The 22,112-nt window shown below is 49.4% G+C and overlaps 1 protein-coding gene across 2 annotated transcripts in view; it reads right to left on the reverse strand.

The window, feature by feature from the left end:
* Positions 1-241: 241 nt before the first annotated feature.
* The window catches only part of MTSS2 (MTSS I-BAR domain containing 2), a 109,893-nt gene continuing 88,022 nt past the window's right edge, over positions 242-22,112 (reverse strand). For both annotated transcript variants that reach the window (XM_083165702.1, XM_083165703.1), the window contains exons 7-14: positions 12,744-12,901; positions 10,485-10,592; positions 6,060-6,157; positions 5,703-5,904; positions 5,536-5,610; positions 4,590-4,751; positions 2,718-2,883; positions 242-2,008 (exon numbers count right to left, since the gene is read on the reverse strand). In XM_083165702.1, coding sequence (XP_083021828.1) covers positions 1,224-2,008; positions 2,718-2,883; positions 4,590-4,751; positions 5,536-5,610; positions 5,703-5,904; positions 6,060-6,157; positions 10,485-10,592; positions 12,744-12,901 — 1,754 coding nt within the window. In that variant the 3' untranslated portion in view covers positions 242-1,223. The remainder of the gene's footprint in view (positions 2,009-2,717; positions 2,884-4,589; positions 4,752-5,535; positions 5,611-5,702; positions 5,905-6,059; positions 6,158-10,484; positions 10,593-12,743; positions 12,902-22,112) is intronic.

Raw genomic sequence — 22,112 nt, forward strand, 5'->3', positions numbered from 1 at the left:
GATGTATTGATTAAAAACTATTATTATACTGCCTGGTGAGTGCCCTGATTGGAACCTGAGGGGCCCGTCGTATACTATATATATATATATATATATATATATATATATATATATATATATATATATATATATATATATATATATATATATATATATATATATATACATATACACACAGGGTGGTAGGTGCGGCACTCGCTGTTCGAATAAATGAAGAGTCGACAGAACTGTGTCTTAAGTCAACGTTTCAGTGCTCTTTATTTGGCACTATCGTCAGATAGTTAACCTAACTATCTGGGAGTGCCGGCCCCAACCTTCCTATATATAATGTGCACCCCTGTACAACCAGGCTGCAATGGACATAGGCAGAAACCAGTATATATGGCAGCCGGGACAGAATTAATATACTCCCAATATGCTTCAGTATCAGAAAAAGCCAAGTACCACAATCCCAGGACCTGTACATTCTAATTATGCCGAACATAAGACAGTTGGTATAATACACTGCGCATGGTAACATCCAGCTGGGTGCGCATGGTAACAGCCAGCTGGGTACACATGGCAACAGCCGGCCTATACACACGGTAACCAGCCATCAGGTACACATGGTAACCAGGTATCAGGGTAATGCCCATCTTGTACACGCGGTAACGGCTGGCTGGTACACAGGGTAATGCCCATCTTGTACACACTGTAATGGCCAGCAGAACAGTTGCTACTGAATTTGCAGAATTACACCCATATATATAATTATGGAATTAGTGCCCAAATTATGAGTATTTCTTGTATTAGAATTTGATGGCTTTCTATGTTCATTGCAGCCAAATCCCAGGTGATCAGCTTGGACACAGTGGCAGGGTTGTGCACCAACATGGCAAGAACATAGTGGTTTGTGAGTGAGAACAGTGTACAGGGGTTGTGTCAGACTCCGGGGTGTAAGTTGTGTAGTTACAGCTGTGGTGACACACCTGCAATACTTTACACAACATTTACTACAATCACAATTGTGATGTTATTTAAAGTAATGTTCAATGTCGGGAAAAAAATGGTCTGTAAGGTTCCATCGGCTGAGTTGTTCCCTCAGCTTGGAACATTCAATCCCCAAACTGAGCCCCTCTAGGTCTGGATGTACCCCTTGGTTTCCATTCTGTGCCTCACAGTATATGTCACTCCCCTCCCCAATGGAGCACCAATCCTTAATTCTATCAACCAATCACCCCACATCACAAGATACGGGGTGCAGAGCGGTCGTTGGTCAGGGTCCGGCGTAACCGTACCCCTCTGCGTATGGATGCCAGCATATCGCCTGCTGGGGGTTCCGACACACTCTCTCCGCCTGTCGGTGCTGGAACCTGACTCTTGTCTGGAGCGGAGGGAAAAGGGAACTGGCCATCCCCCAAGGCGTGTGCCCCTGCTACAAGCTCGCCAATCTTCTCTACCAGACTGTGCCGATTGGCAGCCAAGAGCCCTCCTCCCATGTCTTCCTCATCCCCTCCACCACCTCCGTACACAGACATCTCCCCTGCCCCTCCCCAGGCGGCATTAGGGAGACTCAGTCGTTTAGGGGAAGACTTGGCATAGTCCAATGGGTTTCCGTCATCGCATCCCAGATAGAAAACACACTCCTCACTTCCTACCCGGGAACGTCCTCCCAGCACCCCGCTGGGAGAGTCTGGGACAGTGGGGGTTCTTACTGGCACAATTGGGGGGCGGCATGGAATGGGTCCAGCGTTGGACAAAGTGCGTCTGACTGTGGGTTTGGTGGAAGGAGTGCGTCTTATTGTTGCCACCCCTGGAGTAGATCCAGACTGTGGTGGTGGGGGGGCAGATCCAGAGGGTGGTATGGCACTAGGAAGGCCGGCTGTGGAGGCTGGGCGCTTGGTTTGCAGCATGCGGCGGTAGTTTTGCGCCAAGCTGCTGCTCCGGGGAACAGTAGAGGATCTGTCAAAGTCACCGGAGCTGTCGGCATCGGCGTCTCCATTCACGGAATAACAGTCATAGTCGGAGCCTGTTGGGGGGGGGAACAAGAGGTCACATGATAAATGGTTATACTTTGTGGCAGGATTGTGTCCCGGGAGCAGGGAACGCCTGTGATTTGTGTACATGTGGCAGGATTGTGTCCCGGGAGCAGGGAACGGCTGTGATTTGTGTACATGTGGCGGAATTGTGTCCTGGGAGCAGGGAACGGCTGTGATTTGTGTAGATGTGGCGGGATTGTGTCCCGGGTGCAGGGAACGGCTGTCATTTGTGTACATGTGGAGGGATTGTGTCCCGGGAGCAAGGACTGGCTGTGATTTGTGTACATGTGGTGGGATTGTGTCTGAATGGCTGTGATTTGTGTACATGTGGCGGGATTGTGTCCCAGGTGCAGGGAACGGCTGTGATTTGAGTACATGTTGCAGGATTGTGTCCTGGGGGAAGGGAACGGCTGTGATTTGTGTACATGTGGCGGGATTGTGTCTGAATGGCTGTGATTTGTGTACATGTGGCGGGATTGTGTCTGAATGGCTGTTATTTGTGTACATGTGGCGGGATTGTGTCTGAATGGCTGTGATTTGTACAAATGGCAAATTGTGTCCTGGACGCAGGGAATGGCTGTAATTTGTGTACAGGTGGCAGGATTGTGTCCTTGGTGCGTGGAATGGCTGTGATTTGTGTACAGGTGGCAGATTGCGTCCTGGGCGCAGGGAAAGGCTGTGATTTGCGCACATGTTTACCTTGTGATGGGATTGTGTCCTCGGAGCAGGATGGGGTGGTAGTCTGAGTACTATAGCCACTAGAATATTGCAGAGAGTCGCGGCTACTTTTCTGGTGTTCCAGACTGAGCCCACGGGTCAGAACCATCGCCAAGTCACTGGCCGCTGGGGATACCTCCTCTCCATGCTGTGACATTGAGGAAGGCGAATGCTTAATCAGAGCGTACACCTGCAGTTTGCACTAGGAATGGTTGTGTCTGAATGTGCAGTAATACCAAAGCCCCACCCCAGACAGGCCGGAAACACGGCACACATAATGTTATTTGCCGCGAGAATAATAACAAACAAACGCTGACACAAAGTGTTCCTGCGGGGATCACCGCACGTGTCTGGAATGTTAATCATTACAGAATATATCAGCCCAAACCCACACATATATGGAACCACACAGATTGCACCATAGGAAGGAACAGATCTCTCAGTAGATTACAATATGCCACTAACGATGACCTCACTGACCACAGACACGAGTATGAGCCACTTGTGATGAGTCCATGTTACATTCTATACTGAGGATGCGACTCTCACACATAATAACTGTCCAACTTTCCCTCTTTGCTGTCTGTGACACCTCCATTATATTAATATGTTGTGTATAATGCGATTGTAGCTGCACGCCAGATGTATGCCTGATGTACACCTAATGCACGCCAGATGCATGCCTGCGGTATGCATATTTTACACCTAATGCACACCTGATGCGTGCCTGATGTACGCCTGATACGTGCCTGATGTATGCTTGATGCGTGCCTGTTGTACACCTGTTGCACACCTGATGCGTGCCTTTTGTACACCTGATGCGTGCCTTTTGTACGCCTGATGCGTGCCTTTTGTACGCCTGATGCGTGCCTGATGTACGCTTGATGCGTGCCTGATGTACACCTGATGTGTGCATCAGGCACCTGAAGCGTGCCTGATGTACGCTTGATGCGTGCCTGTTGTACACCTGTTGCACACCTGATGTGTGCCTTTTGTATGCCTGATGCGTGCCTGATGTACGCTTTATGCGTGCCTGTTGTACGCCTGTTGCACACCTGATGCGTGCCTGTTGCACACCTGATGCGTGCCTGTTGCACACCTGATGCGTGCCTGTTGCACACCCGATGCATGCCCGTTGTGGGAAGCGGTCATCTATTAGAATGAACTTAGGTCTACAGTCATTAGGTCGACCCCACTAGGTCGACTGGCAGGAAGGCCGACCTGACTTAAGGTCGACATGGGCCAAGGTCGACATGACTTAAGGTCGAATTTGCATAAAGGTCGACATGAGGAAGGTCGACTGGTCATAAGGTCGACATGGATTTTTCACTGTTTTTTGAGCCGACATGTGCCGACAGGCGGTATTTCATGCCCTTCCATCCACTAGGGCGTGGAGGAGGTTATTAAAGCTGTGGCGATCGAAGCGAGCCACCGTGCCCGAAGCATGGCGAGCGAAGCGAGCGATGCGAGGGTCCGATTCTCATTGCCAACTGTGTCCATGTCGACTGTGTCACATTCGGGTTAAAAAACAGTGAAAAACCCATGTCGACCTTATGTCCAGTCGATCTTCCTCATGTCGACCTTTATGCCAATTCGACCTTAAGACATGTCGACCTTGGCCCATGTCGACCTTAAGTCAGGTCGACCTTCCTGCCAGTCGACCTAGTGGGGTCGACCTAATGACTGTAGACCTAAGTGTGGTCTGACAGATGTACCGATTCCCCTGTTGTACACCCGATGCGTTCCTGTTTTACACCTGATGCGTGCCTGATGTACACATGTTATATATGTATATTAGGTGTATAGTGAGGTATATGAGGTGTCATGATGCATTTGCTGAAGGCTGGAGCCTACCTTAGCAGCAATGACAGCAGGGGACATGCGAGGCCGGTAAGGGTCCTCCATACCCGGATAGGTGGGACCCAGCTCCGCCTCCCGCAGGTGCTCCACGCGGTCCTTCCTACGCTGGACGGAACTAGTTGGTGGGGTCTCATATGGCCCAGAGCGAGACCAATCCTGCAACAGACACAAAATACCGATCAGGGAGGTCACCGCGGGAACGGCACCTTACTTCCAGCCCATCGGAGGACCCTTAGACGAGACCCATAGATGTCTCTTCAGAAAAAATAAAGGTCTGATGGCGCTGAACTTGTGTGTCCCACGAAATGTGTTTCTCGTGATGTGATCCATACCCACAGTGAGTACGGTATGCACCCATCTTGGCAATTGGCTCTATCTATCTCTGGATTAGCTGTTATTTGTCAGTAAAGATACCTTTATATGCGTCAAAAATACTGTTTATACAGTGAGTACAGTACGCATTGTGGAAATTTTTCGTCGTCATTGGTATTTTGTCTTATGCTGTTTGCATGGGTGGACCCATAAAGATACCTTTATACACTTGTACAACACCACTATTTAGTGAGTTTTGTTACAAGTTTTTCCGCAGAGTGTTTTCCCCTAAAAAACACCTTTTTTTCTTTTAACCCTAAAACAACTTTTTCATTTTTTTTAAATTTATTTCCATTTCCAAGTTCAGCACCGTCAGACCTTCATTTGTTCCAAAGTATCTGCTAGAGAGGATTACCCAGTGGTCCTCCATTTGGGTTTGCGGCTGCAAGGACTGATAGCGCCTTGGGACGTTTCAACACTTTGTTTATTTGTTAAAGCCCATAGACTTGTCCTCTACTCTGGAAATTCATGGCCAGATTCTGGTCTATAGCTGTGTATTACCCCTTCTATACATTACACACTGACTGATGGCATGACATCACAGTAACACATGATAAAACACACTCACAGAAGTTGGGGAGCTACACTCGCTGACTGACTGACAAGTCTCTGAGGCCTCTGAAGACGCCGAGCTTGAGGACTTCTGACGCATGGAAGGAACATGGAAAAGACAGGAAAGTGGACATAGTTAGGTGTCCCCCTTCTGTGGCGGACCAGCACTGGGCACAGTATTACCTGGCTTGTGATGTCTGACGGCATAGGTGATGGTGGCTTGGAGAAGATCGTCTCGTGAGAGCTGCACCCAGAATCCTGGGAGGAGGAGCTTATCAGGCGCTGCGCACCTCCGCTGGGCTGTGGCAGGCTGCGATAGCGGCATGAGGAGCCCGGAGACTGGGGGTGCGAGGAGGCAGCTTGCCAGGAGGGGGCAGGTTTTGTGCTGTGATAAATACGACAACCAGGGAAGGGGTACGAGATTAAGAAGTCAATACAATGAAATATGGCTCAAACAGACACTAACAAGTGAAGATACACACACACACACACACACACACAATACTATAGCCTAAGGGGAACTGTGCGTTCTCTTCTCACCTGCATATGTTGGAATTCCTGGATCCAGAGCTGCTTGGCGAGGAAGGCGGCGTGGTGTAGGACCAGGTGTAATCTGATCCCTTCAGGTCCTTAATGACCTACAAGAAAATAACAAATGTGTGTCATATACAGCCCCATCTCACCAGTCACTGTGACGAACACCCCGTACTGAGAGCTGTGTGTCATATACAGCCCCATCTCACCTGGCACTGTGACATACACCCCGTACTGGGAGCTGTGTGTCATATACAGCCCCATCTCACCCGTTACTGTGACATACATCCCATACTGGGAGCTGTGTCCTATACAGCCCCATCTCATCCGTCACTGTGAGGTACACCCTGTACTAAGAGCTGTGTGTCATATACAGCCCCATCTCACCCGGCACTGTGACATACACCCCTTACTGGGAGCTGTGTGTTATATACAGCCCCATCTCATCCGTCACTGTGACGTACCTCCGTACTGGGAGCGGTGTGTCATACACAGCCATATGTCACCCGTTACTGTGACGTACATCCCGAACTGGGAGCTGTGTCCTATACAGCCCCATCTCATCCGTCACTGTGAGGTACACCCTGTACTGGGAGGTGGGTGTCATATACAGCCCCATCTCACCCGTCACTGTGACGTACACCCCGTACTGGGAGCTGTGTGTCATACACAGCCCCATCTCACCCGTCACTGTGACGTACACCCTGTACTGGGAGCTGTGCATCATATACAGCCCCATCTCACCCATCACTGTGACGTACACCCCGTACTGGAGCTGTGTCATACACAGCCCCATCTCACCCGTCACTGTGAGGTACACCCTGTACTGGGAGGTGGGTGTCATATACAGCCCCATCTCACCCGTCACTGTGACGTACACCCCGTACTGGGAGCTGTGTGTCATATACAGCCCCATCTCAACCGTCACTGTGACGTACACCCCGTACTGGGAGCTGTGTGTCATACACAGCCCCATCTCACCCGTCACTGTGACGTACACCCTGTACTGGGAGCTGTGCATCATATACAGCCCCATCTCACCCGTCACTGTGACGTACACCCCGTACTGGAGCTGTGTCATACACAGCCCCATCTCACCCGTCACTTTGAGGTACACCCCGTACTGGGAGGTGGGTGTCATACACAGCCCCATCTAACCCGTCACTGTGACGTACACCCCGTACTGGGTGCTGTGTGTCATACACAGCCCCATCTCACCCGTCACTGTGACGTACACCCCGTACTGGGAGCTGTGTGTCATATACAGCCCCATCTCAACCGTCACTGTGACGTACACCCCGTACTGGGAGCTGTGTGTCATATACAGCCCCATCTCAACCGTCACTGTGACGTACACCCCGTACTGGGAGCTGTGTGTCATACACAGCCCCATCTCACCCGTCACTGTGACGTACACCCTGTACTGGGAGCTGTGCATCATATACAGCCCCATCTCACCCGTCACTGTGACGTACACCCCGTACTGGAGCTGTGTCATACACAGCCCCATCTCACCCGTCACTTTGAGGTACACCCCGTACTGGGAGGTGGGTTGTCATACACAGCCCCATCTAACCCGTCACTGTGACGTACACCCCGTACTGGGTGCTGTGTGTCATACACAGCCCCATCTCACCCGTCACTGTGACGTACACCCTGTACTGGGAGATGTGTGTCATATTCAGCCCCATCTCACCCTTCACTGTGACGTACACCCTGTACTGGGAGATGTGTGTCATATACAGCCCCATCTCACCCTTCACTGTGACGTACACCCCGTACTGGGAGGTGGGCGTTATATACAGCCCCATCTCACCAGTCACTGTGACGTACACCCCGTACTGGGAGTTGTTTCATACACAGCCCCATCTCACCCATTACGGTGACGTACACCATGTACTGGGAGCTGTGTGTCATATACAACCCCATCTCACCCATCACTGTGATGTACACCCTATACTGGGAGCTGTGTATAATATACAGCCCCATCTCACCTGTCACTGTGACGTACACCCCGCACTGGGAGGTGCGCATCATATACAGCCCCATCTCACCAGTCACTGTGAGGTACACCCCGTGCTGGGAGCTGTGCCATATACAGCCCCATCTCATCAGTCACCGTGATGTACACCCCGTGCTGGGAGGTGGGTGTCATACTCAGCCCCATCTCACCCTTCACTGTGACGTACACCCGGTACTGGGAGCTGTGTGTCATACACAGCCCCAACTCACCAATCACTGTGACGTACACCCCGTACTGGGAGCTGTGTATAATATACAGCCCCATCTCACCTGTCACTGTGACGTACACCCCGTACTGGGAGGGGGGAGTCATATACAGCCCCATCTCACCTGTCATGGTGACATACACCCCGTACTGGGAGGGGGGAGTCATATACAGCCCCATCTCACCCGTCAATGTGACGTACACCCCGCACTGGGAGGTGCGCGTCATATACAGCCCCATCTCACCCGTCACTGTGAGGTACACCCCGTGCTGGGAGGTGGGTGTCATATTCAGCCCCATCTCACCCTTCACTGTCACGTACACCCCGTACTGGGAGCTGTGTGTCATACAGAGCCCCATTTCACCCATCACTGTGACGTACACCCCGTACTGGGAGGGGGGAGTCATATACAGCCCCATCTCACCCGTCACGGTGACGTACACCCTGTACTGGGAGGTGGGTGTCATATACAGCCCCATCTCACCCGTCACGGTGACGTACACCCCATACCGGGAGGTGAGTGTCATATACAGCCCCATCTCAGCCGTTACTGTGATGTACACCCTGTACTGGGAGCTGTGTGTCATACACAGCCCCGTCTCACCCGTCATGGTGACATACATCCCATACTAGGAGCTGTGTGTCATATACAGCCCCATCTCACCCTTCACTGTGAGGTACACCCTGTACTGGGAGCTGTGTGTCATACACAGCCCCATCTTACCCGTCACTGTGACGTACACCCCGTACTGGGAGCTGTGTCATATACAGCCACATCTCACCCTTCCTTGTGAGGTACACCCCGTACAGGGAGGTGTGTGTCATATACAGCCCCAGCCCACCGGTCACTGTGACATACACCCTGTACTGGGAGCTGTGTGTCATACAGAGCTCCATCTAACCCATCATGGTGACATACATCCCGTACCGGGAGGTGGGTGTCATATACAGCCCCATCTCACCCGTCACTGTGACGTATACCCCGTACTGCGAGGTGGGTGTCATATACAGCCCCATCTCACCCGTCCCTGTGATGTACACCCCGTACTGGGAGCTTTGTGTCATATACAGACCCATCTCACCCATCACTGTGACACACATCCCGTACAGGGAGGTGGGCGTCATATACAGACCCATCTCACCCGACACGGTGACGTAAACCCTGTACTGTGAGGTGGGTGTCATATACAGCCCCATCTCACCCTTCACGGTGACGTACACCCCGTACTGGGAGCTGTGTGTCACATACAGCCCCATCTCACCCGTCACTGTGACGTACACCCCATACTGGGAGCTGTGTCATATACAGCCACATTTCACCCGTCACTGTGAGGTACACCCCATACTAGGAGGTGTGTCATATACAGCCCCATCTAACCTGTCATTGCGACGTACACTCTGTACTGGGAGCTGTGTCTCATATACAGCCCCATCTCACCCGTTACTGTAAAGTACACCCCGTACTGGGAGCTGTGTGTTATATACAGCCCCCATCTCACCCATCACTGTGACGTACACCCCGTACTGGGAGCTGTGTGTCATACACAGCCCCATCTCACCCGTCACTGTAAAGTACACCCCGTATTGGGAGCTGTGTGTTATATACAGCCCCCATCTCACCCATCACTGTGACGTACACCCCGTACTGGGAGGTGGGTGTCATATACAGACCCATCTCACCCATCACGGTGACGTACACCCAGTACTGGGAGGTGGGTGTCATATACAGCCCCATCTCACCCGTCACTGCAAAGTACACCCCATACTGGGAGCTGTGTGTCATACACAGCCCCATCTCACCTGTCACTGTGAGGTACACCCTGTACTGGGAGGTGGGTGTCATATACAGCCCCATCTCACCCGTCACTGTGACATACACCCCGTACTGGGAGCTGTGTGTCATACACAGCCCTATCTCACCCGTCACTGTGACATACAGCCTGTACTGGGAGGTGGGTGTCATACACAACCCCATCTCACCCGTCCCTGTGACGTACACCCCGTACTGGGAGCTGTGTCATATACAGTCCCATCTCACCCGTCACTGTGACGTACACCCCGTACTGGGAGCTGTGTGTCATATACAGCCCCATCTAACCCGTCACTGTGACATACACCCCGTACTCGGAGCTGTGTGTCATATACAGCCCCATCTCACCCGTCACTGTGACGTACACCCCGAACTGAGAGGTGGGTCTCTCACCTGTTCGCTGGCTGCAGGCAGTTTGTGGGGCTCATCACTTAGTACCATCAGATCGTCAATAATCGCCTGTAAGTGCGTCACTTCCCCCAGCATGTGGATCTCTCCATTCTGAAACCAGGGAAGGGCTAATGGTTAGTACATACAGTGAGTACGTCAGAGGGCTCTATATCTCACACCCCATAGACACCACCAGCTCCACCCATCCCCGGGCGCTACTGTATATCTCACACCCCACCAACACTGCCAGCTCCAATCATCCCTGGGCGCTATAACTCACATTCCACAGACACCACGAGCTCCACCCAGTCCCTGCCAGCTCCACCCATCCCCGGGCGCTACTGTACATCTGACACCCCACAGTCAAGGCCAGCTCCACCCATCCGAGGGCGGTACTGTATATCTCACACCCTACAGACACCGCTTGCCCCACCCATATAAGGGACCTACATCTTACACCCCACAGTCATGGCCAGCTCCACCCATCAGAGGGCGCTATATTTCACACCCCACAGTCACGGCCATCTCCACCCATATGAAGGCGCTATATCTCACAACCTACAGTCACAGTAAGCTCCACCCATCCCAGGGTGCTATATCTCATACCCCTCTGACACCGCCAGCTCCACCCATCCCAGGGTGCTATATCTCACACCCCACAGACACCACCAGCTCCACCCATCCCAGGGCGCTGTATCTCACACCCAACAGACATTGGCTGCTCCACCCATCCGAGGACGCTATATCTCACCCACAGACACCTTCAGCTCCACTTATCCAAGGGCGCTATATCTCATACCCCACAGACACCGTCGGCCCCACCCTTTTGAGGGCGCTATATCTCACACCCCACAGTCAATGCTGCACTCAGCGAATACAATCATACCATACCCCATCTCACCCGTCACTGTAAAGTACACCCCGTACTGGGAGCTGTGTGTCATACACAGCCCCATCTCACCCGTCACTGTGACGTACACCCTGTACTGGGAGGTGGGCGTCATATACAGCCCCATCTCACCCGTCCCTGTGATGTACACCCCGTACTGGGAGCTATGTGTCATATTCTTATAGTAGTACTTATAGCTGTAAAGTGAATTTGCCCTTAGTAGTTATGGCTGTAAAGTGAATATGCCCTTAGTACATATATTCCTGTAAAGTACATTTGCCCTGAATTCTTATGACTGTAAAGTGAATTTGCCCTTAGTACTTATGGCTGTAAAGTGAATTTGCCCTTAGTTCTTATGACTGTAGAGTAAATCTGCCATTAGTACATATATTCCTGTAAAGTAAATTTGCCCTTAGTACGTATGGCTGTAAAGTGAATTTGCCCTTAGTTCTTATGACTGTAGAGTAAATCTGCCATTAGTACATATATTCCTGTAAAGTAAATTTGCCCTTGATACCTATGGATGTAAAATGAATTTGCCATTAGTAAATATGACTGTAAAGTGGATTTGCCCTTAGTACTTATGACTGTAAAGTGGATCTGCCCTTAGTACATATATTCCTGTAAAGTAATTTTGCCCTAAGTACTTATGACTGTAAAGTAAATTTGCCCTTCCTAATTATGACTGTAAAATGAATTTGCCATTAGTAAATATGACTGTAAAGTGGATTTGCCCTTAGTACTTATGACTGTAAAGTGGATCTGCCCTTAGTACATATATTCCTGTAAAGTAATTTTGCCCTAAGTACTTATGACTGTAAAGTAAATTTGCCCTTCCTAATTATGACTGTAAAGTGGATTTGCCCTTAGTACTGTACATATATTTCTGTAAAGTAAATTTGCCCTTAGTACGTATGGCTGTAAAGTGAATTTTCCCTTAGTTCTTATGACTGTAGAGTAAATCTGCCATTAGTACATATATTCCTGTAAAGTAAATTTGCCCTTGATACCTATGGATGTAAAGTGAATTTGCCCTTAGTAAATATGACTGTAAAGTGGATTTGCCCTTCCTAATTATGACTGTAAAGTGGATTTGCCCTTAGTACATATATTCCTGTAAAGCAGGCATGTCCAACGTTGGCCCTCCAGATGTTTTGAAACTACACATCCCAGCATGCTTTGTCACAGTTTTGCTATTAGAGAATGCTAAAACCAACGCATGCTGGGATGAGTAGTTTCAAAACATCTGGAGGGCCAACGTTGGACATGCCTGCTGTAAAGTGATTTTGCCCTTAGTAGTTATGGCTATAAAGTGAATTTGCCCTTAGTGGATATATTACTTATAGGAGATGCCCGTACTATTGAGTACTCACCACCACAGGCTGCAACAGTGCAATAAAGGTACAGAAGCGCCCGCGCTCCTCGATTAGCGCCCTGCGGACAGCCTGCTTTTCGGTCTCCTCGAGTAGCAGGTACATGTCATTTACATCTTGAAGAGCATGGTCCAGCTGGGGTTGTAAGTCACCCTTCCCTACATGATAAACAAAGCAAACTGGTCACAAAGGGCTGACACTCCGTTCCTCCTACTATTCTTAGCACTCTACAATAACAAGACACTTTCCTAGTGCGTTGTGGACAAAAACGAGATTTATGTCTTACCTGTTAAATCTCTTTCTCTGAGGACATCAGGGGCCACAGGGCTAAAAGTGGGTAGAGTGTGGGTCACAAACCATTCCAGCACCAGAAAGGTTAAACTTCTTGACTGTTCCAGGACAGCCCAGCCCCTCCCATCCTCTACCCTGCCTCCAGGCCCAGCTGACCCTGGAATAAGCCCGGACCCCCGCAATAACTGGGAGGGAGGTGGCCAAGGAAGCCTGCTTGATAACCGACCGCAGCCATCGTCTGGCAATAGTCTGCGTGGTAGCAGGCCCACCCCTCTTTGGAAAGCTCTATTGGTCAAAGAGAGAGTCAGATTTATGAAGTGTTCCAGTGTGATGTACATAGATGTGCAAAGCACGGACGACATCCAGCGAATGCTGCCTAGGAAAGACCCCCGGCCTACGAAGGGCAGAGACCACTATCTCCTGGTTGACCTGAAATTCGATAACCACCTTGGTGAGGTGTGAAGGAACGGTTCAAAGAACCCGCCCTATGAGGATGAAAGACTAGGAAAGGAGACTGAAAGGACAGAGCTGAACGTGCAGACACCCTCCTGGCTGAAGCAATGGCCAACAGGAGAACCGTTGTCCAGGTAAGCCAGCAAAGGGCCACCTACTGCAATAGGTCAAAAGGTGGACCCTGAAGCGCCTAAAGAACCAGAGAAAGATCCCACCGAACAACCGGGGTAGCAAATGGAGGTTTGATTCGCAGGACCCCCTGCCAGAATGTCACATACCTAGTTATTTCTGCATGTTTGTTCAGCATGTTCTCTCCAGTTGCTGCTTTCTCAGGATATTACAGCCTCCACTTCTGCTGCCATACACTCAATGAATGTCTGTGTGCTGATAATTGCACACCTGTGAGAACTCTAGCTAGCCCAGAGTCTCCTGATCAGCCATTAACTCCTTGGTTCCCTGTTTGGTGAAGCCCATGCTAGCTCTCCTCTTGTGCACTGATTGTCCCATTCAGAGTCCATTTCTGCTATTGCAGTTGCTGCCTGGCTATTCATCCAATCGGTGCAAGGCAAGGGGTTTAAATATTCAGCTCCTGGACTAAGAGGTTGCTTTCAGCAAAGTCACTACCCTGTCCTGATACCAGTTTCCTGACCTGCCTGCTACAAGCTGCATCCAGCTATTGTGTGCTACAGAGACTGCTGTAAGCTTCCAGTAATCCTGTCATTCAGCTGTATCCTGATCCCAGCAGCAGTCATCCAGCCATCCAATCTTCAGTCATTCAGCCATCCAATCTTCAGTCATCCAGCCATCCAATCTTCAGTCATCCAATCTTCAGTCATCCAGCCATCCAATCTTCAGTCATCCAGCCGTCCAATCTTCAGTCATCCAGCCGTCCAATCTTCAGTCATCCAGCCGTCCAATCTTCAGTCATCCAGCCATCCAATCTTCAGTCATCCAGCCGTCCAATCTTCAATCATCCAATCTTCAGTCAGCCAATTGTCCAATCTTCAGGTATCCTTCTTTTCTCTAAACTCAAATCCTGAACATTGCCTTATCCTCCCAGAACTACCGGCACGTATCTTGTTTATTTTGAACGGACTGCCATCTTTTGTTACTTGTTATTTATCAGAGACTTGCATCTATTTATTATTTGTTCAATCAAGAAGTATTGATCCTGGTTACATTATCTGTTATATGAGTTCCTTCAATAAACCTGTTTGTGTTAACCCATCTCCGGCTGGTCACGCCTCTCTTCCTGAGATCCGCACCACTCCATCAATCCACCATCTGACCACTCCAGTCACGACTGATTCCACACACCCATTTCGTGACAGTTTGCTGAGAGCACATGGACTTGGTCAGTGATCAGAGTGTGAGAAGTGTGGGTTGTCTAGATCACAGTACCAGCATGGAGAGAAAGATTGATCTTCAGTTCTTAATCACAAAGTTCTGGCAAGACTTATCTGGTTGTTCTTGCAAGCTGCAGCAATCCTTGCCGGCTAATGAATCCTCACGTGTCACATCTGCAGCCGCATGTCATTTGGCCTCTTCACCTCTACCCCCTGACTACTCCAAAGGAGGATGATGAGGCTTCTGCGGACAGTGGGTCTGTCATAAGTCCGTTACTTTGCCATCTGGAATCTGGTTCTGCTTGGACCTTTAAAGAGCCAGAATCAGAGACATTAAAGGTTTTACACCAGTTACTGAATCAACTACAGGAATTACCATCTAAAAATTTTTCTGTAGTCTTCGCCATATTGGACAGTTCTTTGGTACCCCTTTCCAGTGGAACCGTGCTCAAAGGAACTTCCACTACACTTCCAAGTACTCCTGAGAAGTCCTCTCATAAGCCTTGTAAGGACGTACCACAAAGCAGACCACGAGCCCAGCTGTCTGGGGAGGAACGTCAACGGCGCAGGCAGCTAGACCTGTGCTTCTATTGTGGTGGTTCAGACCATTTCATAGGAGATTGTTCCCTCCGTCTGCCCAGAAATGGGGAGATTCCTCCTGTTACAGCTCAGAGAGAAACCTGAGTTAATACTTGGGGCCCTAGAACAAAGATCATCTTGGCCAAACACGGTTTTACTGCTGTCCACAGAGCCCCTGGGAAGGTTCCTGTATCCATTATTGGAAGTGGTGTCTCAGGATTTTCTGCCCAAAAGCATGTAACTGTCTTATCAACCTCAGGAGGGTTGTCCAATACCGCAGCCCCAGCAGGGGTATCTTGTGCTAAAGATTCAGAACGAGTATCCCGTCTCCAGCCCCAAGAGGGGGTTCAGCCTTTTCAGCCCCAGAGGGGAGTTCAGCATCTCCAGTCTCAAGAAGGGGTCTGCTGTATCCAGCCCCAGAAGGGGGTCCAGAATCTTCAGCCCCAGAAGAGGGTTCAGCCTCTCCAGCCTCAAGAAGAGGTTCGTGGTCCCCAGCCCCAAGAGGGGGCTCTCAGTCTCCAGCCCCAGGAGAGGGCTCTCTGTCTCCAGCCCCAGGAGGGGGCTCTCTGTCTCCAGCCCCAGGAGGGGGCTCTCTGTCTCCAGCCCCAGGAGGGGGCTCTCTGTCTCCAGCCCCAGGAGGGGGCTCTCTGTCTCCAGCCCCAGGAGGGGGCTCTCTGTCTCCAGCCCCAGGAGGGGGCTCTCTGTCTCCAGCCCCAGGAGGGGGCTCTCTGTCTCCAGCCCCAGGAGGGGGCTCTCTGTCTCCAGCCCCAGGAGGGGGCTCTCTGTCTCCAGCCCCAGGAGGGGGCTCTCTGTCTCCAGCCCCAGGAGGGGGCTCTCTGTCTCCAGCCCCAGGAGGGGGCTCTCTGTCTCCAGCCCCAGGAGGGGGCTCTCTGTCTCCAGCCCCAGGAGGGGGCTCTCTGTCTCCAGCCCCAGGAGGGGGCTCTCTGTCTCCAGCCCCAGGAGGGGGCTCTCTGTCTCCAGCCCCAGGAGGGGGCTCTCTGTCTCCAGCCCCAGGAGGGGGCTCTCAGTCTCCAGCCCCAGGAGGGGGCTCTCAGTCTCCAGCCCCAGGAGGGGGCTCTCAGTCTCCAGCCCCAGGAGGGGGCTCTCAGTCTCCAGCCCCAGGAGGGGGCTCTCAGTCTCCAGCCCCAGGAGGGGGCTCTCAGTCTCCAGCCCCAGGAGGGGGCTCTCAGTCTCCAGCCCCAAGAGGGGGTTCACTGTCTCCAGTCCCAGAAGAGGGCTTTCTGTGTCCAGCCCCAGAAGAGGGCTTTCTGTGTCCAGCCCCAAAATGGGATTTCAAGTGTCCAGTCCCAAGTGGGGGTGAATCAGAGTGTCCTGCTCCTGGAGGGGGTCTTGTGTACCAAGGACCTAGGAGAAGAGTCTGATATGTTGGCCCTAGCCTCTGGACACTTCTTCCCTGGCCTCCGGGCCTGAGGACACTTCTGCCCTGGCCTCCGGGCCTGAGGACACTTCTGCCCTGGCCTCCGGGCCTGCGGACACTTCTGCCCTGGCCTCCGGGCCTGCGGACATCCTTGCTCTGACCTTCGGGTCTGAGGATATTTCCACTGCGACCTCAAAACCCAAGGACACGTCTGTCCTTGCCTCTGGGCCTGAGGTCACTAATGCCCTTGCCTCTGGGCCTGAGGTCACTAATGCCCTAGCCTCTGGGCCTGAGGTCACTAATGCCCTAGCCTCTGGGCCTGAGGTCCCAAATGCCCTGACCTCCGGGTCTGAGGTTACTTCTACCCTGGCCTTTGGGTCTGAGGTTGTTCCAGCCATTCCTGTGGTTCCTGCCTTCTCTGAGGAATCTGAGGTGCCTGCCCTGCCAAAACCATCCGAGACCATAGCCCTGTCAAAGTCTTCCGAGTCTCTTGCTCAGTTGAAACCATCCACAGGTCCGGTCCTGTCGAAGCAGTCTGGGATGTTAACCCAGCCATCAGTATGTACAGCCACGGAACGTGTAAGTGCTCTTTCCCAACCGGGAGAACCGAAAGCAGACACAAGTTCTTCAGTGAAACCATCAAGTGACACTGCGTTACCCCCCGAAGACTCCTCTCCTGTACACTTCGATGGTGATCACCAGCAATACAGTATCCTAGTTCACCGATATCTGTCCATGATGGAGTCAAACCCAAACTGCGGTATTACTCTAACCGATATAGTTATGTACTTATTTCTGGCCTTCAGAGGTGAAGCGCTGGAGTGGGCAAATCCACTCTTGGTATCCAATGATCCTGTGCTATATAGCTTAAAGACCTTCACTGCAGCCGTTTTTAAAAGATTTGGTCCAAAGGCATCCCATGTGAGTTCCACAAAGCACTCTAACTATCCAGTTAAGTAAGTCCAGACCTCTCTTCCTTTGCCATTCTCAAGAATCCAAGGATCAAGAAACTTAAACCTTCAAAACCTTTAAGAACCATGATCCTCCAGAATCATCATCTATGGACTTGAGAATCGGCTGCACCTCCTTATCCCATGGTGTTGATTTGCTTAGACCTTCAAGTTCACTGCTTTCTTCCTCTGATCAATATCCCAACTCTTCAATTCCCACAATATGTATCGGTTCTTCTGCTGCATACTACCTCAGCAATTCACCAGAAAGTTACCAATCTATGAAGAAGGGCCAAAGTTCAACTCCCGATCTAGACTCAGACTCTGAATTTGACTCAGATTATGATGTTTCTCCTTTCCTTGGAGGCCCTGTATTACCTGATAAATGCTTCTCTAAACTTAAGATTCCACCTCCCTCTGGAAGATCAAGACAATCTCATAAGAAGAAAAAGAATTGTCGCAGATCCTGATTCCACTGCAGAAGAGATTCATATCTCAAGATTTTCTTTAATAGTGGTTCCAGTTAATCCATCTGAGATATCGTTTCAAGATTCCTGAAGTGCCAGAAAAGGGTGTCCGGAGTCCACCTATGAAGGAGGGGGTACTGTCACATACCTAGTTATTTCTGCATGTTTGTTCAGCATGTTCTCTCCAGTTGCTGCTTTCTCAGGATATTACAGCCTCCACTTCTGCTGCCATACACTCAATGAATGTCTGTGTGCTGATAATTGCACACCTGTGAGAACTCTAGCTAGCCCAGAGTCTCCTGATCAGCCATTAACTCCTTGGTTCCCTGTTTGGTGAAGCCCATGCTAGCTCTCCTCTTGTGCACTGATTGTCCCATTCAGAGTCCATTTCTGCTATTGCAGTTGCTGCCTGGCTATTCATCCAATCGGTGCAAGGCAAGGGGTTTAAATATTCAGCTCCTAGACTAAGAGGTTGCTCTCAGCAAAGTCGCTACCCTGTCCTGATACCAGTTTCCTGACCTGCCTGCTACAAGCTGCATCCAGCTATTGTGTGCTACGTCTCTGCTGTAAGCTTCCAGTAATCCTGTCATTCAGCTGTATCCTGATCCCAGCAGCAGTCATTCAGCCATCCAATCTTCAGTCATTCAGCCATCCAATCTTCAGTCATCCAGCCATCCAATCTTCAGTCATCCAGCCCTCCAATCTTCAGTCATCCAGCCCTCCAATCTTCAGTCATCCAGCCGTCCAATCTTCAGTCATCCAGCCGTCCAATCTTTAATCATCCAATCGTCCAATCTTCAGTCAGCCAATTGTCCAATCTTCAGGTATCCTTCTTTTCTCTAAACTCAAATCCTGAACATTGCCTTATCCTCCCAGAACTACCGGCACGTATCTTGTTTATTTTGAACGGACTGCCATCTTGTTTATTTTTGCAAAGGACTGCCATCTTTTGTTACTTGTTATTTATCAGAGACTTGCATCTATTTTATTATTTGTTCAATCAAGAAGTATTGATCCTGGTTACATTATCTGTTATATGAGTTCCTTCAATAAACCTGTTTGTGTTAACCCATCTCCGGCTGGTCACGCCTCTCTTCCTGAGATCCGCACCACTCCATCAATCCACCATCTGACCACTCCAGTCACGACTGATTCCACACACCCATTTCGTGACACAGAAGGATCGGAGATTGTGCAACAAAGCCCATCGCCTGCGGAACAGCATGGAGAGAGCAGAGACCTGCACCTTTAAAGAAGACAGGCGGAGGCCAGCCTCCAAGTTCTTTTACCGAAAGGACAAAATCCTAGACAAACGGCAAGTCCTGGGCGACACCAGGAAAAAAAATGCCCTGAGGTTAGGTGATATGACCCTCAAAGTCAAGCCCTTGACTCTTAACAAGGTTGTCTCAACAAGGTGGTTTCAACAGCTCCGTGAGTGATTTTGGCCATAAAAGCAGACGGATCAGAGGGGCCCCTGACAGGAACAGGTAGGGTTGTGGATTCTGCACTCAAAAGGTTTTATGTTTTGCCCTGTATTAACGGGTTTTTACCGCTATTTTTATTTTATGTAGCGGGGGTGCTATCCTGACCAACTGGGGGTCAGTGATCAAAAAATGAGAGAGGGAGGAAGTGGGAAAGACAGTTGTTAATGGATGCACTCCTGATTCTAGGAATCGATACTATTGTTTCAATAAATTGTTCTTTTTTATATATATAAAACCGTGGGGACTCCTATTGTCTTTATTGATTTGATACTTAACAAGGAGTTACCCACAGATGTGCGAAAAAATGAGAGGTTAAAATATCACAACATACATACACAGTGATAGAAAATAAAGATTTGTGTTAGAGAGAGTTTTAAAACGTGTAGGCAGACTTTATAGGATGGTCTTGATTGGTAGTGATCTGGTAGTATTCCCTTATGGCTTGTGTTTTCTTGATTTGTGTGTCACACTGTTTGTGGATGTTGAATTACCCCAACCCTGGGTTTTGATATGTGCCTATTGGCAGTTCTGCGGTTTTATCAATACAGTTAGATAAGTATATTTCCAGCTTCTGTCAGCATATAGTAGCTAGACATGTATGTGCTTTGGCCTCAATTGTGGCTCTATATCACACTTTGCTGTTTTTATATCTATTGTATACCCCACAGTCTGTTATTGTTTTTATTCCTGTCTGAGGATATGTACAGTATTACAGATAAATTTTAGAACTTCTGTCACGTATACTGGTTTAGCTGTAAATCAGCATTTTGGTATTTAATGGAGTGTGTGATTTGGCCGCAAAATTGGCTCTATGTCACATAAATATTATAGACGTGATTTTACAGCTCCTATCACATGTGCCTATTTAGCTGTTAATCAGTATTTGGCAATTGATAGTATTTGTGATTTGGCCTTAATTCTGGCTCTATGTCAATATATTTTAGAACTTCTGTCACGTATACTGGTTTAGCTGTAAATCAGCATTTTGGTATTTAATGGAGTGTGTGGTTTGGCCGCAGAATTGGCTCTATGTCACACAAATATTATAGACGTGATTTACAGCTCCTATCACATGTGCCTATTTAGCTGTTATTCAGTATTTGGCAATTGATAGTATTTGTGATTTGGCCTTAATTCTGGCTCTGTCACATTCAGCTGTTTTGTGATGTTTATTGTATTCACCTCAGATTTTTTATTTGATAAGGTATGTGATTTGGCCTTATTGTGCCTCTATGTCACACTTTGACTGTTGGGGATACAGTGACTGTATATAGATCTGGCCGCTTATGTCACGATTCTTCCTATTGGTATTTGGTGGGCTGGATGGTGTAATTGCTTGTGTGGTAGTTAAAGGATATATTTATCCAGTTACTGTAGCTTTCAGTGGATACTTTTTGCTACACTCTCATTCCTGTTTTGGCTTTTTGCCCAGGATTTTAGATGAGTAGTTTTAGATACATATTATTTGATTCCCACTGTTAGCTGCTGACCTCTGCTGGTGGTTTTTTATATATGCATGTTTAGCACTGTTTTATTGGCTGGGTTGCCAATAGATTTTTTGTGCAGCTATGTAGAGTATGTTGGTGTTTATTATTATCTTTGCTATAGACACACTCTTGAATCCCACCTGCTTCCACCTTTTCTAGCCGTTCTGGTACTAGGTGGTTGATCAGGTGTGCTATGCTCTGATTGTAGCTGACATATGGTGCCTTTCCTGCAGGTTACCCTGTGTAGGGAGAATGCATGAGCGGCGGTTGCTGTAGTTCCACCAGTGTTAGGTCAAAACAGCATTGCTAGAGTTTAACAAACAGTGAATCTGACATTGACAATAAATAACACAATTTACATCCAATCAAGTCTGCCTAGCAAGTCTGCCTAGGACAAGTGTTTCGCACTGGGTGCTTCTTCAAGCTAGCCAAGCGATTGTTAGCCTCCGTTCAATCTTTATTCATGTGTTCCGCCAATCATCATTGAGTCCGCGGGTCACGTGTCGACTATGTAGCCAATGATGCGGCTCGCTATACTTCTATCATTTCTATGCAGCGTCATGCTGCTGCCGCTGCTGGTACCACGTGATTCATCACGTGTGTATCCTGCGCCAATGATCATCTGCTCGGGCTCTGCCCGTCTATCTGTATGTTGCATTCTGACGCCCCGGAATCTGTATGTGTGTTAGTTATTTCATTTAACGTAACTGCGATTACTAAAGTGACCTATGCACGGTTTTGGGATTGCCTCTATTTAGTTCTATACTCCTCTCGTTTCTGATTCTTGGGTTGTTTTCACTGTGTATTGGGTATTCAGCATTGGTTTGAGATGTTTGGTTATACGATGTGCCGAGTATCCCTCCTACCCGGTAATCTGCATGATTTATATCATGTATTACGTTCCAATGATGTATAGAATATTCAGCTCGATTGC

Source organism: Crinia signifera, chromosome 11 (assembly GCF_055691185.1).
Source record: "Crinia signifera chromosome 11, ASM5569118v1, whole genome shotgun sequence".
NCBI classification, from domain to species: domain Eukaryota; kingdom Metazoa; phylum Chordata; class Amphibia; order Anura; family Myobatrachidae; genus Crinia; species Crinia signifera.